We start from the raw sequence: 25676 nt of genomic DNA, 5'->3' as shown, positions 1-25676 counted from the left end.
TAAAGGCATTAAGCGGTTCAATCTGAGTACAATTAGCTAAAGTAACAAATTCAGAATAATACTCACTCACTGTTCTATGTTGTTGAAGTTTGAAGAGCAATTTCCTGAGAGACTCGAACAATGAATGTCCAAACTCGAGCTCAATCGCCCTCTTGAGTTGAGTCTAAGAACAAAACTGTGCCGCTCGCTATGATAATTGATACCATGGAATGGCCGCTCCCGACATTTGAACCGCTGCTAAACCCACCTGTTCTTCATCGGGAGCCCGGAAGAAATCGAAATATTGATCCATGGAGAAAATCCAACCCAAGGCATCACTCCCATCAAATTTCAACAGATTGACGTTCACCCTTCGGAGTTGCAATCCCGCGCGAAATGGCGGATCCCCAGTTGAGCTCGCACCATATGAGAACTCACGAGAAGGAGAGTTGAAGCGGTGCGGATTATGAAACAATTGCGTAATAGAGGACTGAAGCGTGTCAAATTTGAGATTCATAGCCTTAGAGCTTCTGGCCCTCTCAGCTCTATGTTCCTCCTCCGCCGATTCAATCATCTGGTAAAGTTTTTTAATCTCTGTCTCCATACCTTTCATTCTCGTGTTGTCCCTGACAGATATGGTCAGTGAAAACACCAATAAGGAATATTGATTCAATTATGTATGAAGAGGTAACGTCAATTTCAATGGACAGTAATTTCAGGAAGTACTAAATAATGTGATAACAACAAATGAAGTCATAAAAAATTAAGGAATAAAAATTCAGCTGCATCTCAACTACAAGAAACATCCATTAAGAGACTTGGAAGAGGAGGAAGAGGTTTAACAATTAAAAAAGAAGTAGCAATAAAAAGAATAGAAGAATAAAAGGTTTATCACACACGCTTTAAGGGCATATCCTTGCAACCTCCTGTTAATAACCTTCTCTCTAGCACTACACCTTGGTCCCGCTCATCCTGATCAATTATTATATATCCCGTATTTGTAACTAAGTCAGTATTGTAATTTGTGGCACTCCCTTCATGTATCTCCCTTTTTTTATTAATAACCATAACATATAGCTAACACTTTTTTTTATATTTAAATTAAGAAAAAATCTAGAGACTAATTATAATATAAACTAACTAAATTAACTCCTTTTTATTTTTAGATTTTGAAATTCAAAAAGTTAGGGTAGTAAAATTTTTTTTATAAAAAATTTATTTTTTAATTAATTGACTAGAGTTGACTTCATTCTTATTTAATACCAAATAAAATAATATTAATTAAATGTCTAAACTCTTAAAAGAATATCTAATTCCAATATAAATCACCTCAACCGACACTTTTAATTTTTAATTTTAAAATTTTAAAAATACAAATTATAAAAAAAATGTTTATAATAAATTTATTTTTTAATTAATTAACTCTAATGGGCTTTGGACCTAATTAGTTCTCTAGCCGAACTCATGCATAAATAATTTACAACGATACCCACTTTGATAGTTTATAAATTTACATCTTTTAAATTTTAAATTTTATTTTAAAAGATAAAATATGATCTAACAATATTTACTTTATAATGAGATTAAAAAAAAATAAAAAAATTATTTAATAATAAAAATAATAAATTTAGAGTATCTAAATGGAATAGTTTATAATCCCAAACTCTTTCTCTAAAACCTTTCCACAGAAAAATCGTAGACAATGGCTCCACCGCCGCCGCCACCATCATCATCATCATCAAGAATTTGTAGACACCAAGAGCCACATTTACCAGATGAGTGTTGGGAATTAATTTTGAAACACATCAGCGACCATCTAGATCACGAATCACTCTCCCTCGTCTCACGCCAGCTCTTTTTCCTTACCAACCGCCTCCGCACCCACCTCTCCGTTCTCGACCCTGTCCCCCCCTCTCCTTCCCGCCCTCCTCCGCCGTTTTCCCAACCTGACGACCATCAAAATCACGCGCTACTTCATGGGTGACATCAACGCGCTCCTCTCCCAAATCGCTTCGCTCGACCTACCCTCACTCCGTTCCCTCGACCTGTCCCACCAACCCACCTTCCCTCACATGGGTTGCGACAATTCTCCCAAAAGTTTCCAACTTTGAAGTCACTCAACTGTTCCTTCACGCCTCAGGATTTGGGCTTAATTGTCGAGTGCTTCCCGAACCTCGAAGAAATCGACGTGAGTTTCCCTCCGAATAATTCTGATGAGATAACAGATTATTCCCGTGTAATGGCCTTTGCTTCAGGGGTTAAGAAGCTTAGAAAGGTGAATGTTTCAGGTAACAGTAAATTTCGGAACTCTCACATTTTCACCTTGTGTCAGAATTGTCATTTTTTAGAAGAGCTTATTGTTCTTAAATCAACCAGCAAGCTTAGTGTGATAAGACAGATGGCTAACGCGATCCGTCAGAGACCCCAATTGAGGTCTTTGGCTTTTAGCGGTTCGCATGATAAGATTTCGGAGTTCATTGATGCATTGGTAAATTTGAAGGGTTTGACTTGTCTTGAGTTGTCTTGGTCGTGCATATCTGACGAGGTCTTGTGTGCTGTTGCGGAAGAAGGCCTTCCCTTGAGGAAACTCTCTCTGCAGTACAGTATCGGATATGGATACCATGGGATTTCTCGCTTGTTGAGAAAGTGTAACCATTTACATTATTTAGATCTTGAGAGCACAGAATATCTGAATGATCAGCGGGTGGGTGAGTTGTCTTTGCTTCTTGGTAACTTAAACTTTGTGAAACTTAATAGGAATAGAGAGCTTACTGATTTGAGTTTGTTCGCCATAATGCGTAACTGCCCTTTGATAACTGAGATCAGGATGGAAAGTACCAGTCTTGGGAAGAAGAAGGTGGAGGAGAATTTTTTGGTTGTGAATTATTCTCATGTGAAGTTTCTCTATTTGGCTAATAATTTATGGCTTGGTGATAGAAGTCTCACTATACTTGCTTCCGTATGCCCAAACTTGGAGATAATGGATTTGAGCGATTGCGGGACCCATTCAAAGGGTGCTATTGAAGTTTTACGGAGGTGTTGTAAGATTCAACGCTTGGACTTAGCTCATTTAGGATACAAGGAGTTTCCGTTTAAGGTTAACTTTGAAGTTCCTACATTGTTTGTGTTGAATTTGTCATGGTCGATAATTGGCAATGAAGAACTCTCTCTTATTTCAAAGAATTGTTACAACTTAAAAGAACTTAAATTGGAATATTGTAGCAAAATCACGGCCAGTGGGGTAAAGCAGGTGGTAAAAGATTGCAAGCAACTAAGAATGATAAGTTTGTATTCTTGTAAAAACATATCTACTGATGTCATTGCTTGGATGTTATTGGCAAGGTCATCGTTGAGAAAAATAACATTTGCTAGTGACACGGGCCGGAGGGATCTCTCCCTACGTCATGGATGCGTTGTTGGCTGGGATCTAAGCGGTGGTTGGTTGGGACTAAGCGGTCGTTGGTTGGGATTCCGTGGGATTACTAACGTAACTGATTCTCTCTTCACCCGATAGTTCAATAACTAAGGGTGTGTTTGGATTTGCGTTGGAGAAGAGAGAAATTCGTTTGAAGTTCTTGAACGCTTCATCTCTATGTTTGGCAATATTTTTATTCTATAAACGTAGAAGTGATTTTTGTCTTCAACCCAAGTTTACCAAAAGCTAAAAATTCTAGCTTTTCCGTTCAGCTTTCTACGTTGGATTCAATTTTATGTTCTATGTACCAATTATGTTCTTTATTATTCATATATTTATTGTTTTCTTTTTTCCAATACATCTTTTTAATATTTTTTTATGCATATTATTTTTTTATAAAATTTTTATTTTTTTATTTGAGTTCTTTTACTGTTATTGTTATTTTTTTTATATGGAATATTTTTTTTACTTTGTATTATGATTTTATTAATCCTATTAGAGTACTAAAGAATACTGATAATATTAAAAAAAATATTAAAATAATTATTTAAATTTATGTCCTTTTCTGTAATTTTTTATCTAAAAGTGATTTTGAATAATGTAATTCAAATAATATTTAGTTTAGTTTAATCTATTTTGAATAAAATTACTAAACATAATCTACGTTAATACTAACTTACTTTTGATCAAAACCACTTTTACAAAATCAATTTTATACAAATCTCTATTAACAAATGATAATTCAAACACACACTAATTTGTTGCAAATTTAAACTTTATTTAAAAGTTTGTTGCAAATTTAAACTTTATTTAAAAGTTTATCGCTAGCCAATAAGTTACTGCATTCACAAAGCGGAATTCGAATCTTCCACATTTGCTTACTTGTATGTTACTAAGGAAGAAGCTCTACACTTTCTTAGGGATGAAGAGTTTTGGACTCTTACTTTTGGTTTTTCACTATTTAAGAGTTTGAGCCTTGCCCACAAGTATTTTAAAGGATTTGATAAATAATAAAAAAATTATATAGTTAAAATCTTTTAGTATATTTATAATGTATTTATTAAAAGAAATTTGATCATTTTTAGTAGTAGTAGTAATATTACCAATCCTCCAAGAACACTTGTTTAAAAAGAAAACTTAAAATATTAATTCCCTTCATTTATTACTTTATTAGTCTTGTTCTTTGTTTTGTTTCTTTTTCTATTTATAAGCTAAAGAAGATATCTTTTTTCTCTATCTTGCATTATTTTTCTTCCAATGATATTAATTCATTTATACAAAAATTATATGCCTAAAATTTATGATACAATAACTTATAAATTCTTGTCGATTCAAGTATTATGGAATAACATAATATAACTCAGATCAATAACATCTATGTTATTCTAATAAAATTACTACACTTCTTTCGTTTTAAAGTATGTTATTTTTAGGACAAATCACTATATTAAGCTAAGGGGAGAAAAAAATTACAGAAATTCGCCAAACTAAAAACTGATTCATGAATCAACCGAGAGCCATTTATATATAGTTCGAATCAGTCTAATTATCCACAAAAAAATAGTCTAATTCGAACTCTTAGTTACATGTAATTCGAATCACATTGATTCGAACTACTCACACATGCACACACCTACCAATTCAAATCAACCTTATTTGAATTACACTAAGTGTGATTCGAATTACATGTAATTAGAGTTTGAATTAGACTGATTCGAACTATATATAAATGGCTCTTGATTGATTCATAAACAAATTTTTGATTTAGCGAATTTTGTAATTTTTTTCTGCCCTTGGCTTAATATAGTGATTTGCCTTGAAAGTGTATTATTTTAAAAATTCAATGTATTAACAATAAATTATATCTAAATACACTAAAAAAATTTAAAGTGATAAATATTTTAAAGTGTGGCTACTGATTCAAAAACTGGATAAAATAACTAATTTGGCGTGCATATATATGAAGTATTCTGCAAAATTATACTCATATAAACATAATTCAAATACAGTTACTATTCAGTCTTCACCGAAATTATACACTTTTGGTTTTTTTGTTTTAGGATTAATTATTTTTTCATTTAGTCAAAGTTTCTTGCCTTGCTTAATTGGTATGTTTAATGGAAATTGAATCTGAAACTCTTTTCACATATCTAGTACTATATTATCAAAAGCAAATCTGTTATGTTAACAAGCTAAGCAAATAAACTTTAAAATCGAGGGTCAATTATCTCACTTAATCACTTAACTTAAAAGGTAAGTTACTACTAAACTGAAATCACTTTCTTGTTTTTTCATTAACCAAATGGATTATTATCTACTTGAGCAGAAAAATGCTCCTTAAAAATTATGTGTACACTTTAAATTAGTTTTTGAAAAATATAATCTGTAAGTCAAATTGATTTTTTATCGATGACAGTTAAATGGAGTTTCAATCCGCAATAAATTAGTCTTTAGTCTCTTAAGTTGGGCGATACCGTGACAACTAAAAAAAATATAACGAATTTGATTTATTGAAAAATCTACAAATACATTCACAAATTTTGTCATAATTTAACCTTAATTTACTGAGAAATAATTTGTTCACTTTCCAAAAAGACAAAATTTTATTTTTTTTATTAATACTTTTAATTAAAAAATTAAAAAAAAATTGGTACAGAACTAACTAATAAATTAACAATATTAACTGAATAGGAAAAAAAAAAAAGAAGATTCTTTAACTCTGCTTGAGCTTGAGATAATGAAGAAAATGGCGATCGCGACGGTGAAGAAGAAGGTACGCGTGACCGGTGCCGGTGGTTTCGTAGCTTCTTGGCTCGTTAAGCTTCTCCTTTCCAAAGGATACATCGTTCATGGCACTGTTAGAAAACCTGGTACATTTTCTTTTCCCCTTTTTTTTCTTTCAATTGAAACTCGATTCATCAAATTTTGCTGGATAATACTCCTTCAAATTAATGCTGAACTGAATCCACAAATATAGAAATACTTCTAATTTGTTATTTTTTAATTTTGATTTTTTTTTCTTTTTTGTGAGCAGGTGATGGGAAATATGCTCACTTGATGAAGTTTGAAGGAGCTTCTGAGAAACTTAAACTGTTCAAAGCAGATTTGTTGAGTTATGAATCCATTTATTCAGCAATTGTTGGATGCAGTGCAGTTTTCCATGTTGCTTGCCCTGTACCTGCATTAGCAACAACTTTCCAAAATCCTGAGGCATGCATCTGATTTCATTCACCTTGAACTTTATTTTAGGGTGGTTTAATTAATTTTTGAAATTCTTTGTATTAGGATTTCAATTCATGTATATGAGAAATCTTTGAATGAGCCTGGAGTCCAAAAAAAACTCAGTTAGTTATTGGCATTAGTTTTGTGTATTGAGGAAACTCATATGATTATGGAGTTAATTAGTGTTTTGTTTGTTGCCCTATTTCTCTGATTCCATCACTAGAAACTAAATTATGTAAGCCTTGCAATTGAAACTATAACTGATTCTCAGGTAGAAATGGTTGAGCCTGCTGTGAAGGGAACTAGTAATGTACTTGAAGCTTCTCTTCAAGCTAAAGTGGAGAGAGTTGTTTATGTCTCATCCTCAACTGCTATTATCGTGAACCCGAATTCGCCTAATGATAAAGTGATTGATGAATCATATTGGTCTGATAAAGAGTACTGCAGAAAAACCAAGGTCTATGTATTTTGTTAACATACATTCCTATGACATAATTTTTTCTATCAATCATTATCATCAAGAATGTTTGTTGTGTTATGTTGCTGAACAGAACTCGTGTTTGATCCAGGAATGGTATCCCTTTTCAAAGATGGAAGCATAAGAGCTGGCGCTGGATTTTGCAGAAAAAAACAGGATTGATCTAGTGAGAATTTGTCCTACTGTTGTGTTGGGGCCAATTTTGCAGTCAACTTCTCTGAATGCCACTAGCTTGTTTCTCCTCAACCTTCTAAAAGGTGCCAACTAATAATGTTGTTTAGAATGTACTTCTATTTTGTTTCCTTTTATCTGTTGCTTATATTTTCTGGTATATTGTTGGATTGAATCAATATATCTAAATACATTAATCTGAAGATGTATGAGAAAGTAATAGTAACAAATAAAAAGTAGAGGAAGCACTAATTTGAGCGCAAGTAAGTTTACTGTATTGTGAACTACAGATCAAGGATTTAGATCATGAAAACAATGCCTTTGTGGGGATAAGACACTGAGCTTCTTGTGGTGGTAAGTTTTGGATTACTAGTTAAAATGCTTTATTGTCTTATACAAGAATATATTTCTTCCAATACATAACAATAAAACATCTTTGGAAATGTGAATCAGTGAAGTTCATTCAAAGTTTGTTCACAACTAAAGCTCTCTTGCTAGATTTTGCTTTTGAATCATATGTTATACACATATACTATAATCCAAACACAAACTTAAAGCAGTGTCTTGTATTTCATTTGATTTATAATTGTTAACATAATTGTCTTCTTTACTAAGCTTGTCTCTCTTCTTGTTTAAGGCTGTGAGCCAGTGGAGAATAAGCTTAAGTGGATAATAGATGTAAGAGATTTAGCTGATGCATTACTATTGGCTTATGAGAAGATTGAAGCAGAAGGGAGATACATATGCACTTCATGCCCTGCTAAACCAAAGGATTTGGTAGAGGAATTGAAGAGTGAATATCCAAACTACAACTACCCTACAAAGTAAGCTTTAGTTCTCACATTTTTGTTGTGACTAACATCACCTTTTTTTAATACATATATATATATATATAGAGAGAGAGAGAGAGAGAAATTGTTTAACCGTATGCATAGTTAAATACATTTCTAAGCAAAATTTTTGTTATTGGCAGGTTTATTGAGGTGGATTATTACATAAGGTTGAGCTCCGAGAAACTACAGAGACTTGGTTGGAGTTACAGGCCATTAGAGGAGACACTCATTGATTCTGTTGAGAGCTATAAGGAGGCTGGTGTATATTTGCTTGGTTAAGTAGCTGCTGTATATATAATTATGCATGTCTATAATTTGATAGGTATGAATATCTGTTTGTCAACTTAATTAATTAGTGCATTTTCTCAGTTTTAATTGTGTACATTTTAAATGTTCATTTAAATTAAAAAATGATTAAAATTAAGATGGACTAATTCGGATCAAGATTTAGTCATAGTTAAGTCTCTCTCTCCCTTTTGGGCCTGGGTTAGTTGGTATATTTAATGAGGATTGATATAAAACTCTTCTCACATATTTGGTATGTAATGCTAACTAGTAACTACAACGCATTATTTGGTTGAAGCATTAAGCTATTTTTCGTATGCGTGAAATAAAAACAAATTTATCATGAAAAAAAAATTAGCATTCTTAGCTTTTTTTTTTTTTTTTGTAAAATAACACTTTCTAAGTCTGCTTCTAGCGGGCAACATGTTAGGGGTGGGATCTCACTTATAGGGTCAAATCAACATGTTCTGATAAGAAATATAGGAATTTTTTCGGTCGTATCATATTAAATCCCATCAATCAAATCATTTTTTCGATAAATACCACGGTTTTACATTCCAAAAGAAGCCGAGTTACATCTGAGTTAAATTTGGAGATGAAATTTTTTTTCGTTTCTTGAAAGTGAAGTAAGACTAAGCTTATGAGTTTATTATCTTAAGTTGGAACAAGTTGATAGGAGTTCTTTCTTTTTTTTTTTTTTTTTTCGTCTCATATCCATATTAGTAAATATCTATATGTTTAGATGCAACAATAAATTGTTGTTTTTAACAAGTGATTATGAAGGTTGGTTAACTGGTCACATTTTTTTTATAAAATGAATACAACAAAATGATGTTATTAAATCTAATAAACACATTTGCTCTAAGAAATCCATTTTATCATAATTTCGAACACTTTTCATTTTTACAACTCACCAGAAAATATTCTCTAAACTAACTTGAGCGTTGAAATATTTTTTATAAATTTCCATCCCAATCTTTTCTGAAAATTAAAGTATATCTCGTCTTCAGAAAGGAAGAACGAAATTCAGTTTCTTCAGAGCCGAGATATACTTGGACAACTTATCACACGAACAATAATTTAGTTTTGATATAATTTTCTCTATTCATAATTTGAATATCATAAGACGGAAAAAAAGGATAAAATTCAAATGTTTTAAAAACATTAAGGACAAATATAGAAAAACTGAAATCAATATAAAATGTGGGAAATATAACATATAAATGAGACTATTCAATAATAATAATAATAATAATAATAATAATAATAATAATAATAATAATAATGACAATAATTTTTTTAAATTGGATCAATGTTATAATGCTCAAATGAGAAAATTGATCGATATTGTGGGGACTGGGGACTACACCAGATTGAAAGAAAAGAAAAGTGTGAAAAGTAAGAGGCTGCAAAGTGAAAATAACAGATCACCATATTAGATGCCATCTAAACAAGAACAAAGCAAAAAAGAGTTTCTAGAGATTCATCCCTTTAGACGACAATTCCATTAGTCAAAACTCAAACATTAACGCTTCTTCTTCTGAAGCTTCTTTCCCTTGATCAACGAAATTCTCAGGTAACTTCTATTTGCATCATTGGTTATTAGAATCATTTTTAAATAATAGCTACATTTTTTTATTATATATTTCCCAATACCTTAATACATGTCAAACAATAACTCTTTTGTTTATGATTTGATCAATTTCAATTAATCAATGATCAAGGCCGGCTGATCTGACCATAATCCAAGATTCATAGCCTGAAATTTTTGACACTGCCATGGACTTTTCTCATTATATATATATATATATATATATATATATATATATATATATATATATATATATATATATATATATATATATATCCATTTTTGTTTATCACATCATTCAACATTATTGTTATCAAAGCATTAGTTCTAAAAAAATTATGCTATGGCAGAGATCAAGAACAAGATCAAGATGAAGGCATCAGTGAGTTTTCCTGATGAATGCTGGGAATCAATCTTCAGATTCCTAGGCCACGGCCGAGACTTGGAATCGGTGTCCATGGTCTGCAAGCGGTTCCTCACAATTTCAAGCCAGCTTCAAGATTCCCTCACAATATTTGATGCAACAACAATGCTCATTCCAAAGCTGTTCTTGAGATTCTCAAGGCTCAAAGTCTTAGACCTCAGTTACTTCAATGGGAACCTCGAAGGCCTGCTTTGTCAGGTTTCACAATCCACCTTGGACCTTGATACCCTTAACCTTTCCAATCAGAGGACACTTCCCATTGATTTGTTCCGGGACATCGGCTCGAAGATGAAGAACTTAAGGGTGTTGATTTGTTCAAACATTGGCTCTCTTTGGGATAGCCATTTGATGATCATGGCCTATTGTTTCCCATTGCTTCAAGAGCTTGACATCAGCTTCCCATTGATTTCAGAAGCAACAGATTTTGGGATCTCAAAGTTGTCTTTGTTGCTCGAGCGCCTTCGCAAGATTAACTTCTCTGGAAACTACTTAGTCACTGATCAATCACTGGTAGCTCTGTGTCAGAACTGTATGACAATTGAAGACATTTCCTTCTTCAATTGTTTTAAGATAACTCAAGGAGGCATTGCTAATGCTATCAACTTCAGACCAACCTTGGTTTCCATAGCATTCAACATTAAGAAAAGAAGAATTCATGGACGTGGCTTGGCACCTATGCCAATTAACTTGGATTTGATTGATTCACTCAAGAGTTTGAAAAGCTTAACTTGTATTGATTTGTCGAATTCTTTTATCTCGGATGAGTTGCTCTGTTCTGTTGCAGAATGTTGTCATTCCATAAAGAAACTCATCCTCCAAGACTGCTGCAATTTCACATTTTCAGGAATATATTCTGTGGTATCAAATTGTCCATTAATACAATGCTTGGATCTTAGAAAAACCGACTTCCTAACCGATCATTGTATTGGCAAGCTATCAATGTTTCTTCTCAATTTAACCTCTATAAACCTCAGTGGTTGTGATCAGCTTACCAATTCAACATTTTACACACTGACAAGAGGTTGTCCTAAACTTGTTGAGATTAAAATGGACAGAACATATCTTGGAGAAGTAGGGGAAGATTCAGATTCTTCTCTTGTTCCGGTTCAGAACACTCAAGTGAAGAGTCTCTATCTGGGTCAAAATATTTTACTTGGTGATCAAAGTTTGATGAAAATGGCTTCTATTTGCCCCAATGTAGAGCTTCTCGACTTAAACTCTTGCGGCAGCATATCAGGAGAATGTGTCGTGGACGTTCTCAGGAAATGCCGAGAGATAAGGCACTTAGGCTTAGCCAATACAGGGGTGAAGCTGTTGAAGATGGACTTTAAAGTTTTGCAACTGAAGGTATTGAACTTGTCAGGATCAAGAATCAATGATGAAGCACTCTCCATAATCTCAAAATGTTGCTGTGGACTAGTAGTTCTGGATATTCAAGGTTGCAACAATGTTACCACAAAAGGGGTGAAGGAAGTGGTAGAAAGCTGCATGGAGTTGAGAGAGCTGAATTTGAAGAACTGTGATTTTGTAAATGATAATTTTGTTGCTTCCTTAGAACTTATAAGGCCATCATTGAGGAGAATAATCACAAACTCTTATGTTGGTGTTTGAGAACAAATAATGCTTGGTGCATAACACTTCATTGTACAGCAAGGTGAGTAAAAATTATGCAGATGTCTCATGTATAGTATCTGTGTTTGAATTATGTTTATACGAGCATAATATATGCATAACTCTATGTATATATGCATGTGAAATTAGTTATTTATTCAGTTATTTGAATCTTCAAAATAACAAACTTTAGAATGAAAGAAGTACCTGATTGTTACTACTACTATGCATTTGTTTATAGTATCTTCACTGATTATTTCATATACATCTAAAGCTTTTGCAATTTTGCAAGGCACAAACTCTTGAATGGTCAAAAACCAATTAATTAGTAGCTCTATGTATGACAATTGAAGACATTTCATTCTTCAATTGTTTTAAGATAACTCAAGGAGGCATTGCTGATGCTATCAGCTTCAGATCAACCTTGGCTTCCATAGCATTCAACATTGAGAGAAGAAGGATTCATGGACGTGGCTTGGCACCTATGCCAATTAACTTGGATTTGATTGATTCACTTTGAAAAGCTTAAAAGAACTGACATGTTCCTAAAAATATTTTAAATGAAACAAATCCAGTTTTTAGCATTAGAGACTTAGAGTTTCATTATTTAATTCATTTTCATGTCATGTTTTCTTTCCTGAAAGCTTTTGTTCAAACAAGACTTCAAAAAGGAAGACAGAAAATTTTGATAACAACAAATGCACAGCGAAAAAAAAAAAAAGAAAGTTACTATTAAATCATGCTAATTGTTCATATACATCTAAAGCTCTTGCAATTAACAAGGCTCAAACTCTTGAATGGTGAAAAACCAAAGGTATGAGCAGAATAAAATAATAGTATGTAATAAAAAAAATACTACCTTTTAGGAAACTACAAATAATGTAAACTGTGATATATTTACTATATTTTATTTCTCACACAAGTTACTCAAGGAAACCAAATATTCCACACACAATTTAGATTCATAGTTCACTTCCAGATGAAGAATCAGTTACATTAATTAGACCACTTGCCAACAAAGCATCCATGACGCCGGAAGAGATCCCTCTGGCTCTCGGTAGCAGAGAATCGAGGCGGAGGTCTTATTTTTCTCAACGATGGCCTTGCAGATACCATCCAAGCAACGACATTAGCAGATACTTTTTCACAAGCTGCTAAACTTATCGTTCTTAGTTGCTTGCAATTTTTCACCATCTGCTTTACTCCCCTGGTCGTGATTTTGTGACAACTTTCTAAATCAAGTTCTTTTAACTTGCAACAACTCTTTGAAATAAGGTAGAGTTCCTCGTTGCTAATACTCAATTGGGACAAATTCAACACAAACAATGTAGGAACATCGAAGCAAACTCGAAACCGAAATTGAAACAGCTCATGTCCTAATAGAGCTAAGTCCATGCGCCGAATCTTACGACAGCTCCACAAAACCTCAATAGCACCTTTTGAAACCCTTCCGCATTTGCTCAAATCTATCATCTCCAAGTTGGGGCAAACCGCAGCAAGCATGGTGACAGTTTGATCATCCAACCAGGTATTGCTAGCCAAATAGAGAAACTTTACATGAAAATTCACAACCAAACAATCTTCCTGCAGCTTCTGCTTTCCAATGCCTGTACTCTCCATCCTGATATCGGTTATCAAAGGACAGTTTCGCATAATGGCAAACAAGCTTAAATCAGTAAGCTTTGCATTATCACTAAGTTTCACAAACTTCAAGTTACCAAGAAGCAAAGACAACTCAACCACACACTGATCATTCAGAAACTGCGTCATTTGAAGATCCAAATACTGTAAATTGTTACACTTTCTCAACAAGTAAGAGATCCCACCGTATCCATATCCCTTGCAACATCTTAGAGAGAGTTTCCTCAACGGAAGGCCTTCTTCCGCAAGAACACACAAGGCCTCATCAGATATACTTGAATAAGACAAATCAAGACAATTCAATCCCTTCAAACTCACCAATGCATCAATGAACTCCAAAGTCATATTCCCCTTTCTAAGGTCCTCACTAAAAAACCCATAAGTCAAACAGTTAACTAACAAAGACCTCAATTCGGGTCTCTTGCGAATCGCATTGGCAATGCCTATCATAGAAACAGGGCCAGTTTGAATAACAACTAACTCTTCTAGAAACACACAAGTGTGACACAAGGCAAGAAGGTAAGAGTCTCCATGGGTGAAGTTACCCGAAATAGTCACCTTTCTAAGCTTCTTAAGCCCTGAAGTCAATGCCTTTTCCCAATCCGAAACGATATCAATTTTATATTTACGGAAACTCACATCGATTTCTTCGAGGTTTGGGAAGCACTCGGCAACTAAATCCAAATCATGACGGGTGTGGGAACAGTTGAGTGACTTCAAAGCTGAAAACTTTTCGGAGAATTGTCGCAACCCATGTGAGGGGAAGGTGGGTTGGTGAGACAGGTCGAGAGAATGGAGTGAGGGGAGGTTGAAGGAAGCGATTTGGGAGAGGAGCGCGTTGATGTCACCGGTGAAGTAGCGCGTGATTTTGATGGTCGTGAGGTTGGGAAAACGGCGGAGGAGGACGGGAATGAGTGGGAGGACACGGTCGGATACGGCGAGGTCGGTGTGGATGCCGTTGGTGAGGGAAAGGAAGTGGCGCGAGACGAGGGAGAGTGATTCGTGATCGAGAGGGTCGCTAAGGTGTTTGAAAACTAATTCCCAACACTCATCTGGTAAATGTAGCTCTTGGTGTCTGCAAATTCTTGATGATGGAAACATTCTTGTGAGGAAAGGTTTTGGAGAACGATGATGGGAGCTTGGGGTATTAAGGTGGTTTTGACGTTTCTTATAAATCGGACGCTATAAATATTGGTTAAAAGATAAAATCTTTGTTAAAAGATAATAAGATAGGTAAAAATTCTGTTGATTTCACGTGATGTTGATATTTGAGAGAGTCGTTAATTGATTTATCTGATTTGACTAAATCGACTTTACCTGAATTTTCATCAATAAAATATGATCATTTAAAAAATTATTTTAAAAATATTATTTTAAATTAAAATTTACTTATCTTTAATATACCAAATTTAATGTTAATCAAAATATCTGAATTTTTAAAATATTTAAAATATATAAAATATAATAAATTTCAAATATTTAGTGTCAATTCGGCAAAATATTCGAGTTGATCTATTTAATCTTTGTATATTTTAAAAGAAAAACTAATTTTAAGTAAAAAGACTAATTTAAAAAAAACTCTTAAATATCCGTATTTTTTGTTTTAACTAATACTAACCTATTGATTAATTAAGATTTTTCTTTTGTCAAGGATAATGCGCCATAGTTTGATTGGAATTTTTTGTTTAAATTAAATAAATATAATATTTATTAAAATGGGTAATATTTGGATCATTTATAATTTTAAATATCCATATATATCTTGGATATTGTGGCAAACAAAATTTTTAAAAATGCAAATCTTCAAATTTTTTTAATAGTCACATTTTTAATTTATTATGGCCTAATATTTTTAGTGTGAAGAAAGAAAGAATTAACTAATGTTAATTTAAATATAAGATAACTATAAGGAAGTAAGTGTTAGTTATTTAAAATTTTTCCTCACATAAATTTATTTGCATGTGTAATATAATGTTTATTGCAGAATTTGTTGTGCATTGTATCTTCATATCATTTTAAAATACAAATTAGAGGTTAAAAGAATAATTCAGATGTCAAAATTATAATCACACAGAATAAACCTAAAATTCACACGTTTCCTCTCTTTTTTTTTTTTCCATCCATCTTCACAGGGACAGTGTTTATAGTCCGAGTAATTCAAACCAATATTATAAAAGAAGCCACTTGATACAAAAGTATTGACCGTTTGAGAAGTTTTAAAAGTAACCTTTTTGAATTTTTAACTTATAAAAAATAGTAGTATTAATGTCTGATATAATTTTTAAAACTAAATTGTAGTTTTCTAAAAAATTATTTAGGAACTTATAAAGAAGTTAAAAAAATAACTTCTCTCATAATACTATTACTTTTTATCATATTTTTATAAAATAAGCACTTTTAAAATCAAAAATCCAAATACAAAATAATTTATTTATAAGTTATTTTTAATATAGTCATTTACTGCTTTCTCATACATCATATACCATCCATTCCAAGTTTAAACAACTTGCAATAACAATTCAGGTTCAGAAAATGAAAGTGTAGAAGTTCTTCCTCAATAAACACATAGAAAGGAAACAATACAATTTAGAAGCATTCCCTATCTTTTGTTTCTCAAACAAGTTACTCAAGGAAACAAAAATGCCTCCAACAACTCAGGTTCATAGTTCCTTGCAGATGAATCAGTTACATTGGTTAGATCACTGGAAACAATGCATCCATGCCGCAGGAAGAGATCCCTCTGGCCCTCAGTAAGATGAAATCGAGGCGGAGCAATTATTTTTCTCAACGATCGCCTTGTGAACACCATCCAAGCAACAACATCAGCAGCCACTTTCTCACAAGAAAACAAGCTTATCACCCTTAGCTGCTTGCAATTTTCCACTACCTGATTTACCCCATTGGCTGTGATCTTTTGACAAAAATCCAGTTTTAGTTCTTTCAACCTATGACATCTCTTTGAGATAAGAGAGAGTTCTTCATCACCAATGCGCAACCATGACAAATTCAACGAACACAGTGTAGGAATTTCAAAGTCAATCCGAAACAGCTCCGATCCTAATCGAGCTAAGTTCATATGCCTAATCTTACAACACTTCCTCAAAACTTCAACAGCACCTTCCGAAACCCTCTCACAATAGCTCAAATCCATTGTCTCCAAGTTGGGACAAACCGAAGCAATCATCTCGACACTTTCATCATCCAAATACGAATTGCGAGTCAAATAGAGAAACTTCAAATGAGAATTCACAACCAAACAATCCTTCTCCACCTTCTGCTTCCCAACACCAGCTCTCTCCATCCTGATCTCAGTTATCAAAGGGCAGTTCCGGATGATGGCGAACAAGCTCGAATCAGAAAGATTCGAATTCTCACTAAGGTTCACAAAGTTCAGATTACCAAGAAGCATAGACAGCTCAATGACACACCTATCATCAAGAAACTCTGTGCATTGAAGATCCAAATGCTGCAAATTGTTACAATTTCTTAACAAGGAAGAAATCCCACCATATCCATATTGGAAACAACCCGGCAGTGAGAGTTTCCTCAATGGCAAGCCTTCTTCCGCAGCAACACACAAACACTCATCAGATAAAGGCGAATAAGACAATTCAAGACAAGTAAACTCTTTCAAACTCACCAATTCAAAGAACTTTGAAATCACATCACCCTCATTCATAAACCCAACATGCGAACAGCCAAGAGCCAAAGACCTCAATTCAGGTCTCTGGAGGATCGCATTTGCAAATCCAATTGGACCTGTTGGGCCAATGAAGTTCGTACTAAGAAGAACTAACTCTTCTAGAAACTCGCAATTCTGACACAGATCAAAAATAGAAGAGAACCAAACAGTGTGACTACCTGAAAGATTCACCTTTCGGAGCTTCTTAAACCCTGAAGCCAAGGCCTTTACACGAGATTCCGCATCTGCGATCCGTGGGTAACTAATATCGATTTCTTCGAGGTTCGGGAAGCACTCAGCAATTAAGTTCAAATCTTTGTCGGTAAGTGAATCCATGAAGGAACAGTTGAGTGACTTCAAAGCTGGAAACTTTCGAGAGAAATGTCTCAACGCAATTGAAGGTAAAGCGGGTTGATGAGAGAGATCAAGGGAACGGAGGGAGGGTAAGTGAGAGGAAGCGATTTGGGAGAGGAGCTCGTTCAGGTCACCGGTGTGGTGCGTGAGGTTGATGGAGGTGAGGTTGGGAAAACGGCAGAGAAGGGCGGGGAGGAAGGGGAGGACATGGTCGGAGACGGTGAGGGAGGTGCGGAGGCGGTTGGTGAGGGAAAGGAAGTGGCTTGAGACGAGGGAGAGTGATTCGTGATCGAGAGGGTCGCTGAGGTATTTGAAAACTGATTCCCAGCATTCATCTGGTATGTGTTGTAGGTTTGAATATTCAGATTCAGAATCTGATGATGAAGATGACGAGGACATTGACATGGATTGGGACTTGGGAGATAGATGAGTGGAAACTGTGAAATGAAGGAAGATGAAGATGAGATGAAACTCAATTGGATTCCGTTGACTGGTTTCAAATTTTTCACTACATACAAAATCAGTCTCCGCTTAAAAGATAAAAACTGTGAACTCCACTTCACGTTTAAGTTATGGTCGAGAGTGGTTCGATGAAAAATTAATCAAATAAGTTAAATCATTTAATGGTGAAAACTCACCTACAGTTAATTTTTTATAAAGTTAATAGTTAAAAATTGTTAAATAATTTGATTAAATTTTTATCTATCAGTTCTTATTTATCAAAGTTAATTGTATTTGAGTTTTCACTATATGTAATTATTTTTATATAAAAGGATAAAATACTAAATTAGTCCCCTACGTTATCCTGTTTTGGTCCTTAAAGTTTAAAGTGTTCTATTTGAATCCAAAAAAGTTTCATTTAGTTTTAATTTAGTCACATTGTGGGGTCAAAGATAAATAATTAATAAAATATCCTACATAACAACAGTATAAGAACAAGGTCAATAATTTGGAGAATAAATACAAACTCCAGATGCACAAAATCAACCGTAGATACATCAATACATGTATTTAACATTTTTTTTAGTTTTATAGAAAATATTTTATTTTAATTATAAGAAAAATGATAAATAAATATAATTTTCTGCCTCTGAAATTTGTACTTATTCTCTAGATTATAGATCTTGTTCTTATACTGCTTTTATATAAGATATTTCGTTAATTATTTATCTTTGACCTCCGGTGAGACCAAATTGAAACTAAATAAAACTTTTTTGTATTCAAATAAGACACTTTAAACCTTAAAGACCAAAACAACGTAGGGAACCAATTTAGTACTTTGAGCCCGTTTGGGAACGTACAAAAGTTACTTTTTTTAACTTTTGAATTATGAAAAGTTATGATAAGTGTGTTTGGCATTATTTTTAAGAAGAGCTTTTAACTTTCCGAAAAGTTAATTCATAGCTTTTGGAAGAAGTAGAAATAGATGACTTTCTCTTTTTGATAAGTCATTTTATCACTTCCGTGAAAAAAAATTGATTTCAAAACAAAAAAATTTACTTTCGTTCTTGATTCTGTGGAAAAATGTTTCCTGTTTCTGCTGGAAATACCGGCCCTCCACCACCATTTTCACGCAAGGTTCCATCTTCTAGAAGCACTGGCCTTCCACCATCATCCTCACACGCAATGTTCCATCTGCTGGAAGTGTTAGCCTTCCACCACCATTTTCACGTAATGATTCATCTGCTGGAAATATTGACCCTTCACCACCATCTTCTGCTCCATCTGAACCATGTATTCCTTCCAGGTATTTCTTTTTTTATCATTTTATCATTCTATTTTTATTATTAAATTTGTATTGAATATTTTGTATGCTATGAAATCTCAGTTTTAATTTTATTTTTTTATATGTGATTTTAATTTTATTTTTTTATATGTGATTTTATTTTTATACAACTTGCTATTATTTTTATAATTAGTTTTATAATTTTCTTTTTTTTATGTTCTTCCCCAACAAATTCATGAAAGTGGCAAGTCCGGAAGAAAATTTAAAGCTAATTGGAATGAACGAAATACTGTTATATTCATGAAAATATGTAAAGAAGAGATGATGGCTCGAAATAGACCTGGAACACATTTTAACAAAGTTGGTTGGGCAAATTTAAAAATAAAATTCTTGAAAGAGACTCGTTTAAATTATGAGTCTAAACAATTTAAAAAAATTTAATATCCATTCTCTTATGTCAAACAAATTGTATTTTTTGAGTTATTTATCCAAACGCTACAACTTTAAAATAAGTACTTCTATAGTTAAAAATCCAAACACAAAATAACTTATTTATCAGCTACTATTGATAAAAGTCCTTATACTTTAAGCTCCTTTTCCAAAAGAACTTATTTAAGTTATTTACCCAAACTGAACATTTACCCTATATAAAATTAATATTTAAAAATTATTAGATAATTTAATAAATTTGATTAAATTATTATTTAATAATTTTTAATTATTAATTTTTTAAAAATTGTATGTAAAACTTTATTTTTTTAAATATTATTGAATTAATCTAACCAAATTTAATCATCCTTGATAAAAACATTTGACGTTCAAAATTAATTTACCTAATAAAAATTAAATTATTTGGCTAAAAAATTTTTAAATTTCTAGCCGGCCAATGTCTAACTAAAGGTTATTTAATTGAAAGTAGATGACTTTCTATTGAAAACAAAATCTACTTTAACATTTGAATTTTTTTTTTGTAATTGTGATAATTGAGCATGAAATCCTTTATAAGGTATGTTGAATGTTGATGTTAATAGTAGCAACATAACTCATGAATCAAATGGAATTCAAATCCTAATTACAAAAGGGAAAGATCTCCGTCAATGAATTATAGCTCAAATGACATAGTCTTCACATATTCAATTAAAAGGTTGCGGATTCGAATATTCTATTTTTGCTTTAAAAAAAAAATCTCATGTAATTTATATAACAAGGTTGGCATATTCATATTCATATAACAAGGAAATTTGTAAAACACTAGTTCAACATATATGAGGCAAGTTTTACATTCACAATAACAAGACAGATTATGATTTTTAGACCTAATCCTCAGAGGAATCAGAAACAACCCGGCATCCATGGCTCCTTCAATCAGAAACAAGTTCATTGATGGTGCCAATCTTCATTGATTCTAGAATGGTCGATGATGCCTACTTTTCCAATTTCAATTTTAATTATCATAAGCTAAACATTTTTTAGTTTTAATTTTAATTTTTTCCCTCTTCTCCAATGACAATAAATATTGTAAATCTGTAATCAACAATTGGCAGTCTGGATTTTGATTTTTTAAAGTTTGAATTTTATTTTAAAGGGTAAAGTATGATCTTTTACTATTTATTTTATAGGTGGGACCAAAAATAAATATGAGAGAGAAACTATTCAATGGTAGAAGATTATATTTACTCTCTAAAATAAAAATTCAAAATTTAGTCATGGCAGCCTGCACTTTTTGACACTCCATCAAGATGCTAAACATCCCCATCATACATTTTTTATTCATATTATCAAGCCAATTCTATCTTGGATCATCACTTGTACAGTTGTACTACACCCCCTCCTACTCTTAACTTTGAAGCCAATCCTGTTTTGGTATCAGCCTTTCTTTTAACTTTTTAAGATCAAGGTCTATGACTCTGTGTTAAGATATGGAAAGGAAAAACAAAATTAAGCTTATTATGGTAACATCATTATCCAATTATTATAACTAAACACACTTCACATTAATACATTATAGAGTAATGTTATAATTACAAGTCTTTTTACAAACTAAGTTTAATTAAGTTAAACAATAAGACTTAAAATAATATTAGTCATAATTAATTGTTGTTATATTACTAACTTAATTGAATTTAGTTAATAAAAAAATTTAAATGTATAATATTATTCTATGTTATTAATAGTTAAAGATAATTCAGTAAAAAAATAAAATTGAAATAAAAAATGACAATTTTATAATATTTTGTAACATTTAAAATAATTTTAATTAAAAAAAAACGAAGACACTTTTAATTTTAAACTCAAACATTTGAAACAAAAAAAATACTTAACTCATAATAAAACTACTATATAAGTAGCAATTATTTTGTCTAAAACCGTAATATATTAGTACTAATATAGATAATTATATATAAGTTATATTATGTGTACACTAAAATCAGCTACTAAAATTAGTTACGGTCTAAAATATATGTTAAAATATAAATATACATTAAAAATAAATTAAATTACACATGTATTTATATATAAATACATTGGTGGCTGATTTTAGTGTACAAATAGCATTTTTGATTAGGTTATGTTACTTGTACACCAAAATCAGCCACCAATATAAAATATATGCTAGAATACAAATACACATTATAAATAAATTAAACTACACGTATATTTATACATAAATACATTAATAACTAATTTTAGTAGATAATTTTGATATATAAATAATATTTATTTTTTTATTATATATAGAGTACACATTTGACAATTATCAATTTCAAATCCCAACTTCTTACAGCACCGCGTATTGTTGAATGAAATTTGAATCATAATCACAAGCACGAAGAAAAGTTAGATTCCCCATTAATTATTATTGTAAATTCTAATATGCATGTGGTTATAATGATAATGTAAATGTTATTAAAATTAAAATTTTCTTATTATTTGATAATTTTTTTAATAATATTTGTTAAGAAATATTATTAAATAATAAAAAATTTTATTTTAATTTTAATAATATTTTATAATTATTATAATTATCATATCATAGAAAATGGATCCTTTCCATTTTTTTTATTATTAGAGAAAAAATAAAATGTAATTTTTCACCTTTAATTTTATAAGTGAAATAAAAAAAAAAAAAAAAAAATAAAAGGTAAAATTTTTTACTAGATACTATCTAATTTTTTTTTTCATTTGAGAGAGGATCGACTTCCCCATATCATACACTTAATAGAATGAGCATATTATTTATACACATATATAATAGAATTTATCGCCGGAAATTATAAAAAAAAAAAAGAGAGAGCATATAAAACATAAACAAAAAAACCGAATAAAGGAAGGAAGGACTCGTCAGTTTCCTAAGGGTGGTGGCAACAACTCTTCCGGCGATGGTGGCACTTCCCGTGTCTCATCAGGAACAAGCCCCTCTGGTAGTTCCGGCGGCGCAAAAAAAACATCTGGTGGTTGATCCGGCATGGTAAAAGCTGGTGGTTGATCCGGCATAGCAAAAGCCGGTGGTTGATCCGGCATGGTAAAAGCCGGTGGTTGATCTGGCATAGTAAAAGTCGGTGGTTGATCCGGAAGCTCTGGAACCAAAGGTGGTGGCAACAAAATATCCGGTGAAGGTGTTGAAAAAAATGGTGTTGGTTCTTGAGGGTTACCTGGATATTCCGGTGAAGGAATGAAAATATCTGGAACAGTTGGTGTTGGAGTTGATAGAAATGGAGGTGATGAGGAGAATGGATCAATGGGTGGCGGCAGCACCGGAAGCTGCGGTGGCAACTCCGTTGGTGGTGTCCAAAACGTGGGGACAAGTGGCGGCGGAAGTAGAAAGGTGTCTGGAGGAGAAGGGTTGGTGATGAAGGGGTTTGGAGGTGATAGCCATGGAAATGATGGTTGTGTGGGAGGATCAAAGGCAATTGGCATTGGAGGTGGAATTACTAGCGGTGGTAGTGTGGGGAATGGCAACGGTGGCGGCGGCGATGGGACTAGCGGTGGAGCCGGTGGTAATGGTAGTGGTGGGGATGGTGTTGGTGATGGAGTTGGTAATGGACAACAAGGTATAATAATTGGTGGCAATGGACAACAAGGAGCAGCAGGTGGTGGTGATGGTGGTGGTGGTGGTGGTGGACATGCAATAATAATAATAGGCTTAGGGGGTGGTGATGATGGCGGCAATGATGGAGGTGGCGATGGCGGCAATGGTGGCAGTGGAGAAGGTGGTAATGGTGGTGGAAAATATTGGACTATTGGTGGTGGTGGTGGTGGTGGTGGTGGAGGTGTGATTCTTGGTGTGTAAGTAATTGGTGGCGGAGGAGATGGATAATGATATACTATTGGCGGCGGTTTTGGTGTTAGTGTTGGTGTTTGATCAAATGGGTTTTGAGGGCAAGGAGAAATAGGAAAAGGCCATTGGCCACAAGTTTCAAATAGATAAAGGAAAAATGGGTCACAATTATTTGGTGATGATGATGATCTTTTTTTGCTTCTTTTGTCTCTTGATCTTTTCCATTCTTCTTGTTTGTTTTGGTGGTGTGGCCTTCTACCTTCTACAAGAGGCAGCAATGTAAACAAAAGAAGTAGTAGAATTGTTATAACAATCACAATATTTGATCTCATTTTTGCTTCACTTGGTTCATGTATGTTTTCTTAATAAGCTACTTTACACTCTCAAATTGCAAGATACTAATTATGACTCTCTCTCTCTATATATATACATACATATCCAAGGAATGCATTATCTTTTTCTTATAAAAAAACAACTTGCCCTTATCTTGTTATTATAATTAGAGATATCCTTCTTTATAGAAATAATTGTAAATATTTGAGATTTGGTAGAAACTAAGGTGTAGTCGACTTCACGTGAAGTTGATAGTTGAGAGCTGTTAGATGGTTTGACTGATTTGACTAAATTTTCATCTAACGGCTCTCAGCTATTAACTTTATGTAAAGTCGACTGCACCTGAGTTTTCAGCTTGAGATTTTATAGAAGATATAATTTTCTCAATAGAGATTTTTTTATTTTAAAAATGTTTAATTTGACACGGTTGCTTGAGGTATTATTCAGTGTTTACAATTGGATTGAACCAAAAAAAATATTATAGTTAATATTAATAAAAGTTTTTAAAATGTTAATAAATATATGATAAAGGAAATAAAAATACAAATCTTATAAATTTTATAAAGAATATAATATTAATCAGCTAGACACTTAACTATTTTGCTGCTGTACTCCATATGTATGATTGTGTTATCAAATTGAGTAGAAGACTTGATGTAGCATGCACACTTAGAAGAGAAATAAATACCACTGGGAAACCTTTTAATATATCTGAATCGGCACCACCAACTATGAACACTCTCACATTGACACATCACAAATAAATAATCAAAATAATGTTATTAGAGGCATTTACTTTGTTTTTGTTTAAATAATAAATACATGTTAAAGTTACAATTGATATAATTAAATTTTTGAGTTTTTAAATAAAAAATAATAAATATATTAAAAATTTAAATTATATAATATTTTTATGTAATTTTTTTTAATTAATAATCTTAACGTGTATTGTTAACTAAATGGATTTTGTTCTCATTTCACTTTCTTTTTTTTTGTCTGAAAAAATCCCCAAGACTTAAAGGAACCGAAGACTTGTTAGTGTTGAGAAAGTGAAAGTGAAAGTGAATTAATGTGGGATGAAGGTGTGCCTAGTTGTATGTGCCTACTTCACTACTTATCTTGAATAGCACTACTAATGTTAAATTGTAGGGGGCTGAAATTAATTAAAATGTTGTAACTGTAACGTGTATAGAACCCAGTCTTGGGTTGACATTTATATGTTACATACACTTTGCGTGTCAAATCCTCATGCAAAGTATTTGCATGCAACAGAAAGTAGAAACTAGAGATGCAACAGAAAATTTTGTAGTCATAAATATTGTAGAATATGAGAAATTGTAAATAGGAATGGGGATATCTAAATGTGGGTAGCTGTGGGGTTGCGGAGATATTAAAAAATGAGAATGAAGATGGGAGCAAAAATCATTCTTTGGAAAGAACAATGGAGATAGAGATAGGTTTAGGTAGCATGTATATAGTAAAGACACTTAAGTTTATTATTAGTAGTGAAAGATTTTAAATTTTTTTATTTAATAGATGTAAAATGTACTGAAATTGTTTTTTGTATTTTTAATAAAAAAAATTAATTTATAATCTTAATATGTTTTTAGGACACAAAATAGATTAACCATATATATAACTATAACAAAGTA

General features: G+C 32.5%; 6 protein-coding genes across 8 annotated transcripts; 4 read left to right on the top strand and 2 right to left on the bottom strand.

Moving 5' to 3' along the window:
• Positions 1-2218: 2218 nt before the first annotated feature.
• Positions 2219-3493, top strand: LOC112712742 (uncharacterized). The gene has a single exon (XM_025765671.1). The coding sequence runs from the start codon at positions 2219-2221 to the stop codon at positions 3491-3493; it is 1275 nt and encodes a 424-aa protein (XP_025621456.1).
• Positions 3494-6043: 2550 nt separating this feature from the next.
• Positions 6044-8473, top strand: LOC112709764 (cinnamoyl-CoA reductase 2-like). 2 transcript variants are annotated; one of them, XM_072203784.1, is made up of 7 exons: positions 6044-6264; positions 6429-6604; positions 6888-7073; positions 7186-7351; positions 7556-7619; positions 7903-8089; positions 8239-8473. In XM_072203784.1, the coding sequence occupies exons 1-4, from the start codon at positions 6132-6134 to the stop codon at positions 7216-7218; spliced, it is 528 nt and encodes a 175-aa protein (XP_072059885.1). In that variant the 5' UTR covers positions 6044-6131; the 3' UTR covers positions 7219-7351; positions 7556-7619; positions 7903-8089; positions 8239-8473. The 2 variants fall into 2 exon arrangements, with proteins under 2 accessions (XP_072059885.1, XP_072059886.1); XM_072203785.1 differs by lacking the exon at positions 7556-7619.
• LOC140173059 (cinnamoyl-CoA reductase 1-like) lies at positions 7377-8377 on the top strand. Its single transcript, XM_072203750.1, has 3 exons — positions 7377-7422; positions 7903-8089; positions 8239-8377. Exons 1-3 carry the CDS (start codon positions 7377-7379, stop codon positions 8375-8377), a joined length of 372 nt encoding a protein of 123 aa, XP_072059851.1.
• Positions 8474-9741: 1268 nt separating the features above from the next.
• Positions 9742-12232, top strand: LOC112709763 (F-box protein At-B-like). 2 transcript variants are annotated; one of them, XM_025761681.3, is made up of 2 exons: positions 9742-9959; positions 10325-12232. In XM_025761681.3, exon 2 carries the CDS (start codon positions 10345-10347, stop codon positions 12007-12009), a length of 1665 nt encoding a protein of 554 aa, XP_025617466.1. In that variant the 5' UTR covers positions 9742-9959; positions 10325-10344; the 3' UTR covers positions 12010-12232. The 2 variants fall into 2 exon arrangements, with proteins under 2 accessions (XP_025617466.1, XP_025617465.1); XM_025761680.3 differs by lacking the exon at positions 9742-9959 and having other exon boundaries at positions 10267-12232.
• A 773-nt stretch (positions 12233-13005) lies between these two features.
• On the bottom strand, positions 13006-14751 carry LOC112712741 (transport inhibitor response 1-like protein Os04g0395600). The gene has a single exon (XM_025765670.1). It carries the CDS (start codon positions 14749-14751, stop codon positions 13006-13008), a length of 1746 nt encoding a protein of 581 aa, XP_025621455.1.
• Positions 14752-16068: 1317 nt separating this feature from the next.
• On the bottom strand, positions 16069-18225 carry LOC112709762 (F-box/LRR-repeat protein 14). The gene is made up of 2 exons (XM_025761679.2): positions 17512-18225; positions 16069-17208 (listed from the first exon to the last, which is right to left on the bottom strand). The coding sequence occupies exons 1-2, from the start codon at positions 18089-18091 to the stop codon at positions 16277-16279; spliced, it is 1512 nt and encodes a 503-aa protein (XP_025617464.1). The 5' UTR covers positions 18092-18225; the 3' UTR covers positions 16069-16276.
• Positions 18226-25676: the final 7451 nt, after the last annotated feature.

This window comes from Arachis hypogaea, chromosome 9 (genome assembly GCF_003086295.3).
Source record: "Arachis hypogaea cultivar Tifrunner chromosome 9, arahy.Tifrunner.gnm2.J5K5, whole genome shotgun sequence".
Lineage (NCBI taxonomy): Eukaryota > Viridiplantae > Streptophyta > Magnoliopsida > Fabales > Fabaceae > Arachis > Arachis hypogaea.
The sequence above is the reverse complement of the archived record's forward strand: the minus strand, read 5'-3'. Positions and strand labels throughout refer to the sequence as shown.

Bases quoted from the DNA above. Each gene is read 5' to 3' on its own strand.
- LOC112712742 (XM_025765671.1), top strand. From the start codon at position 2,219: ATGGCCTTTGCTTCAGGGGTTAAGAAGCTTAGAAAGGTGAATGTTTCA.
- LOC112709764 (XM_072203785.1), top strand. From the start codon at position 6,132: ATGAAGAAAATGGCGATCGCGACGGTGAAGAAGAAGGTACGCGTGACC. The intron at 6,265-6,428 runs GTACATTTTCTT...TTTTGTGAGCAG, and splicing joins TGGCACTGTTAGAAAACCTG to GTGATGGGAAATATGCTCAC. The intron at 6,605-6,887 runs GCATGCATCTGA...ACTGATTCTCAG, and splicing joins CAACTTTCCAAAATCCTGAG to GTAGAAATGGTTGAGCCTGC.
- LOC140173059 (XM_072203750.1), top strand. From the start codon at position 7,377: ATGTACTTCTATTTTGTTTCCTTTTATCTGTTGCTTATATTTTCTG. The intron at 7,423-7,902 runs GTATATTGTTGG...TTCTTGTTTAAG, and splicing joins TCTGTTGCTTATATTTTCTG to GCTGTGAGCCAGTGGAGAAT. The intron at 8,090-8,238 runs GTAAGCTTTAGT...TGTTATTGGCAG, and splicing joins AACTACAACTACCCTACAAA to GTTTATTGAGGTGGATTATT.
- LOC112709763 (XM_025761680.3), top strand. From the start codon at position 10,318: ATGGCAGAGATCAAGAACAAGATCAAGATGAAGGCATCAGTGAGTTTT.
- LOC112712741 (XM_025765670.1), bottom strand. From the start codon at position 14,751: ATGTTTCCATCATCAAGAATTTGCAGACACCAAGAGCTACATTTACCA.
- LOC112709762 (XM_025761679.2), bottom strand. From the start codon at position 18,091: ATGTCAATGTCCTCGTCATCTTCATCATCAGATTCTGAATCTGAATAT. The intron at 17,209-17,511 runs GTAGTCACACTG...CTGCGGAAGAAG, and splicing joins CCGAAAGGTGAATCTTTCAG to GCTTGCCATTGAGGAAACTC.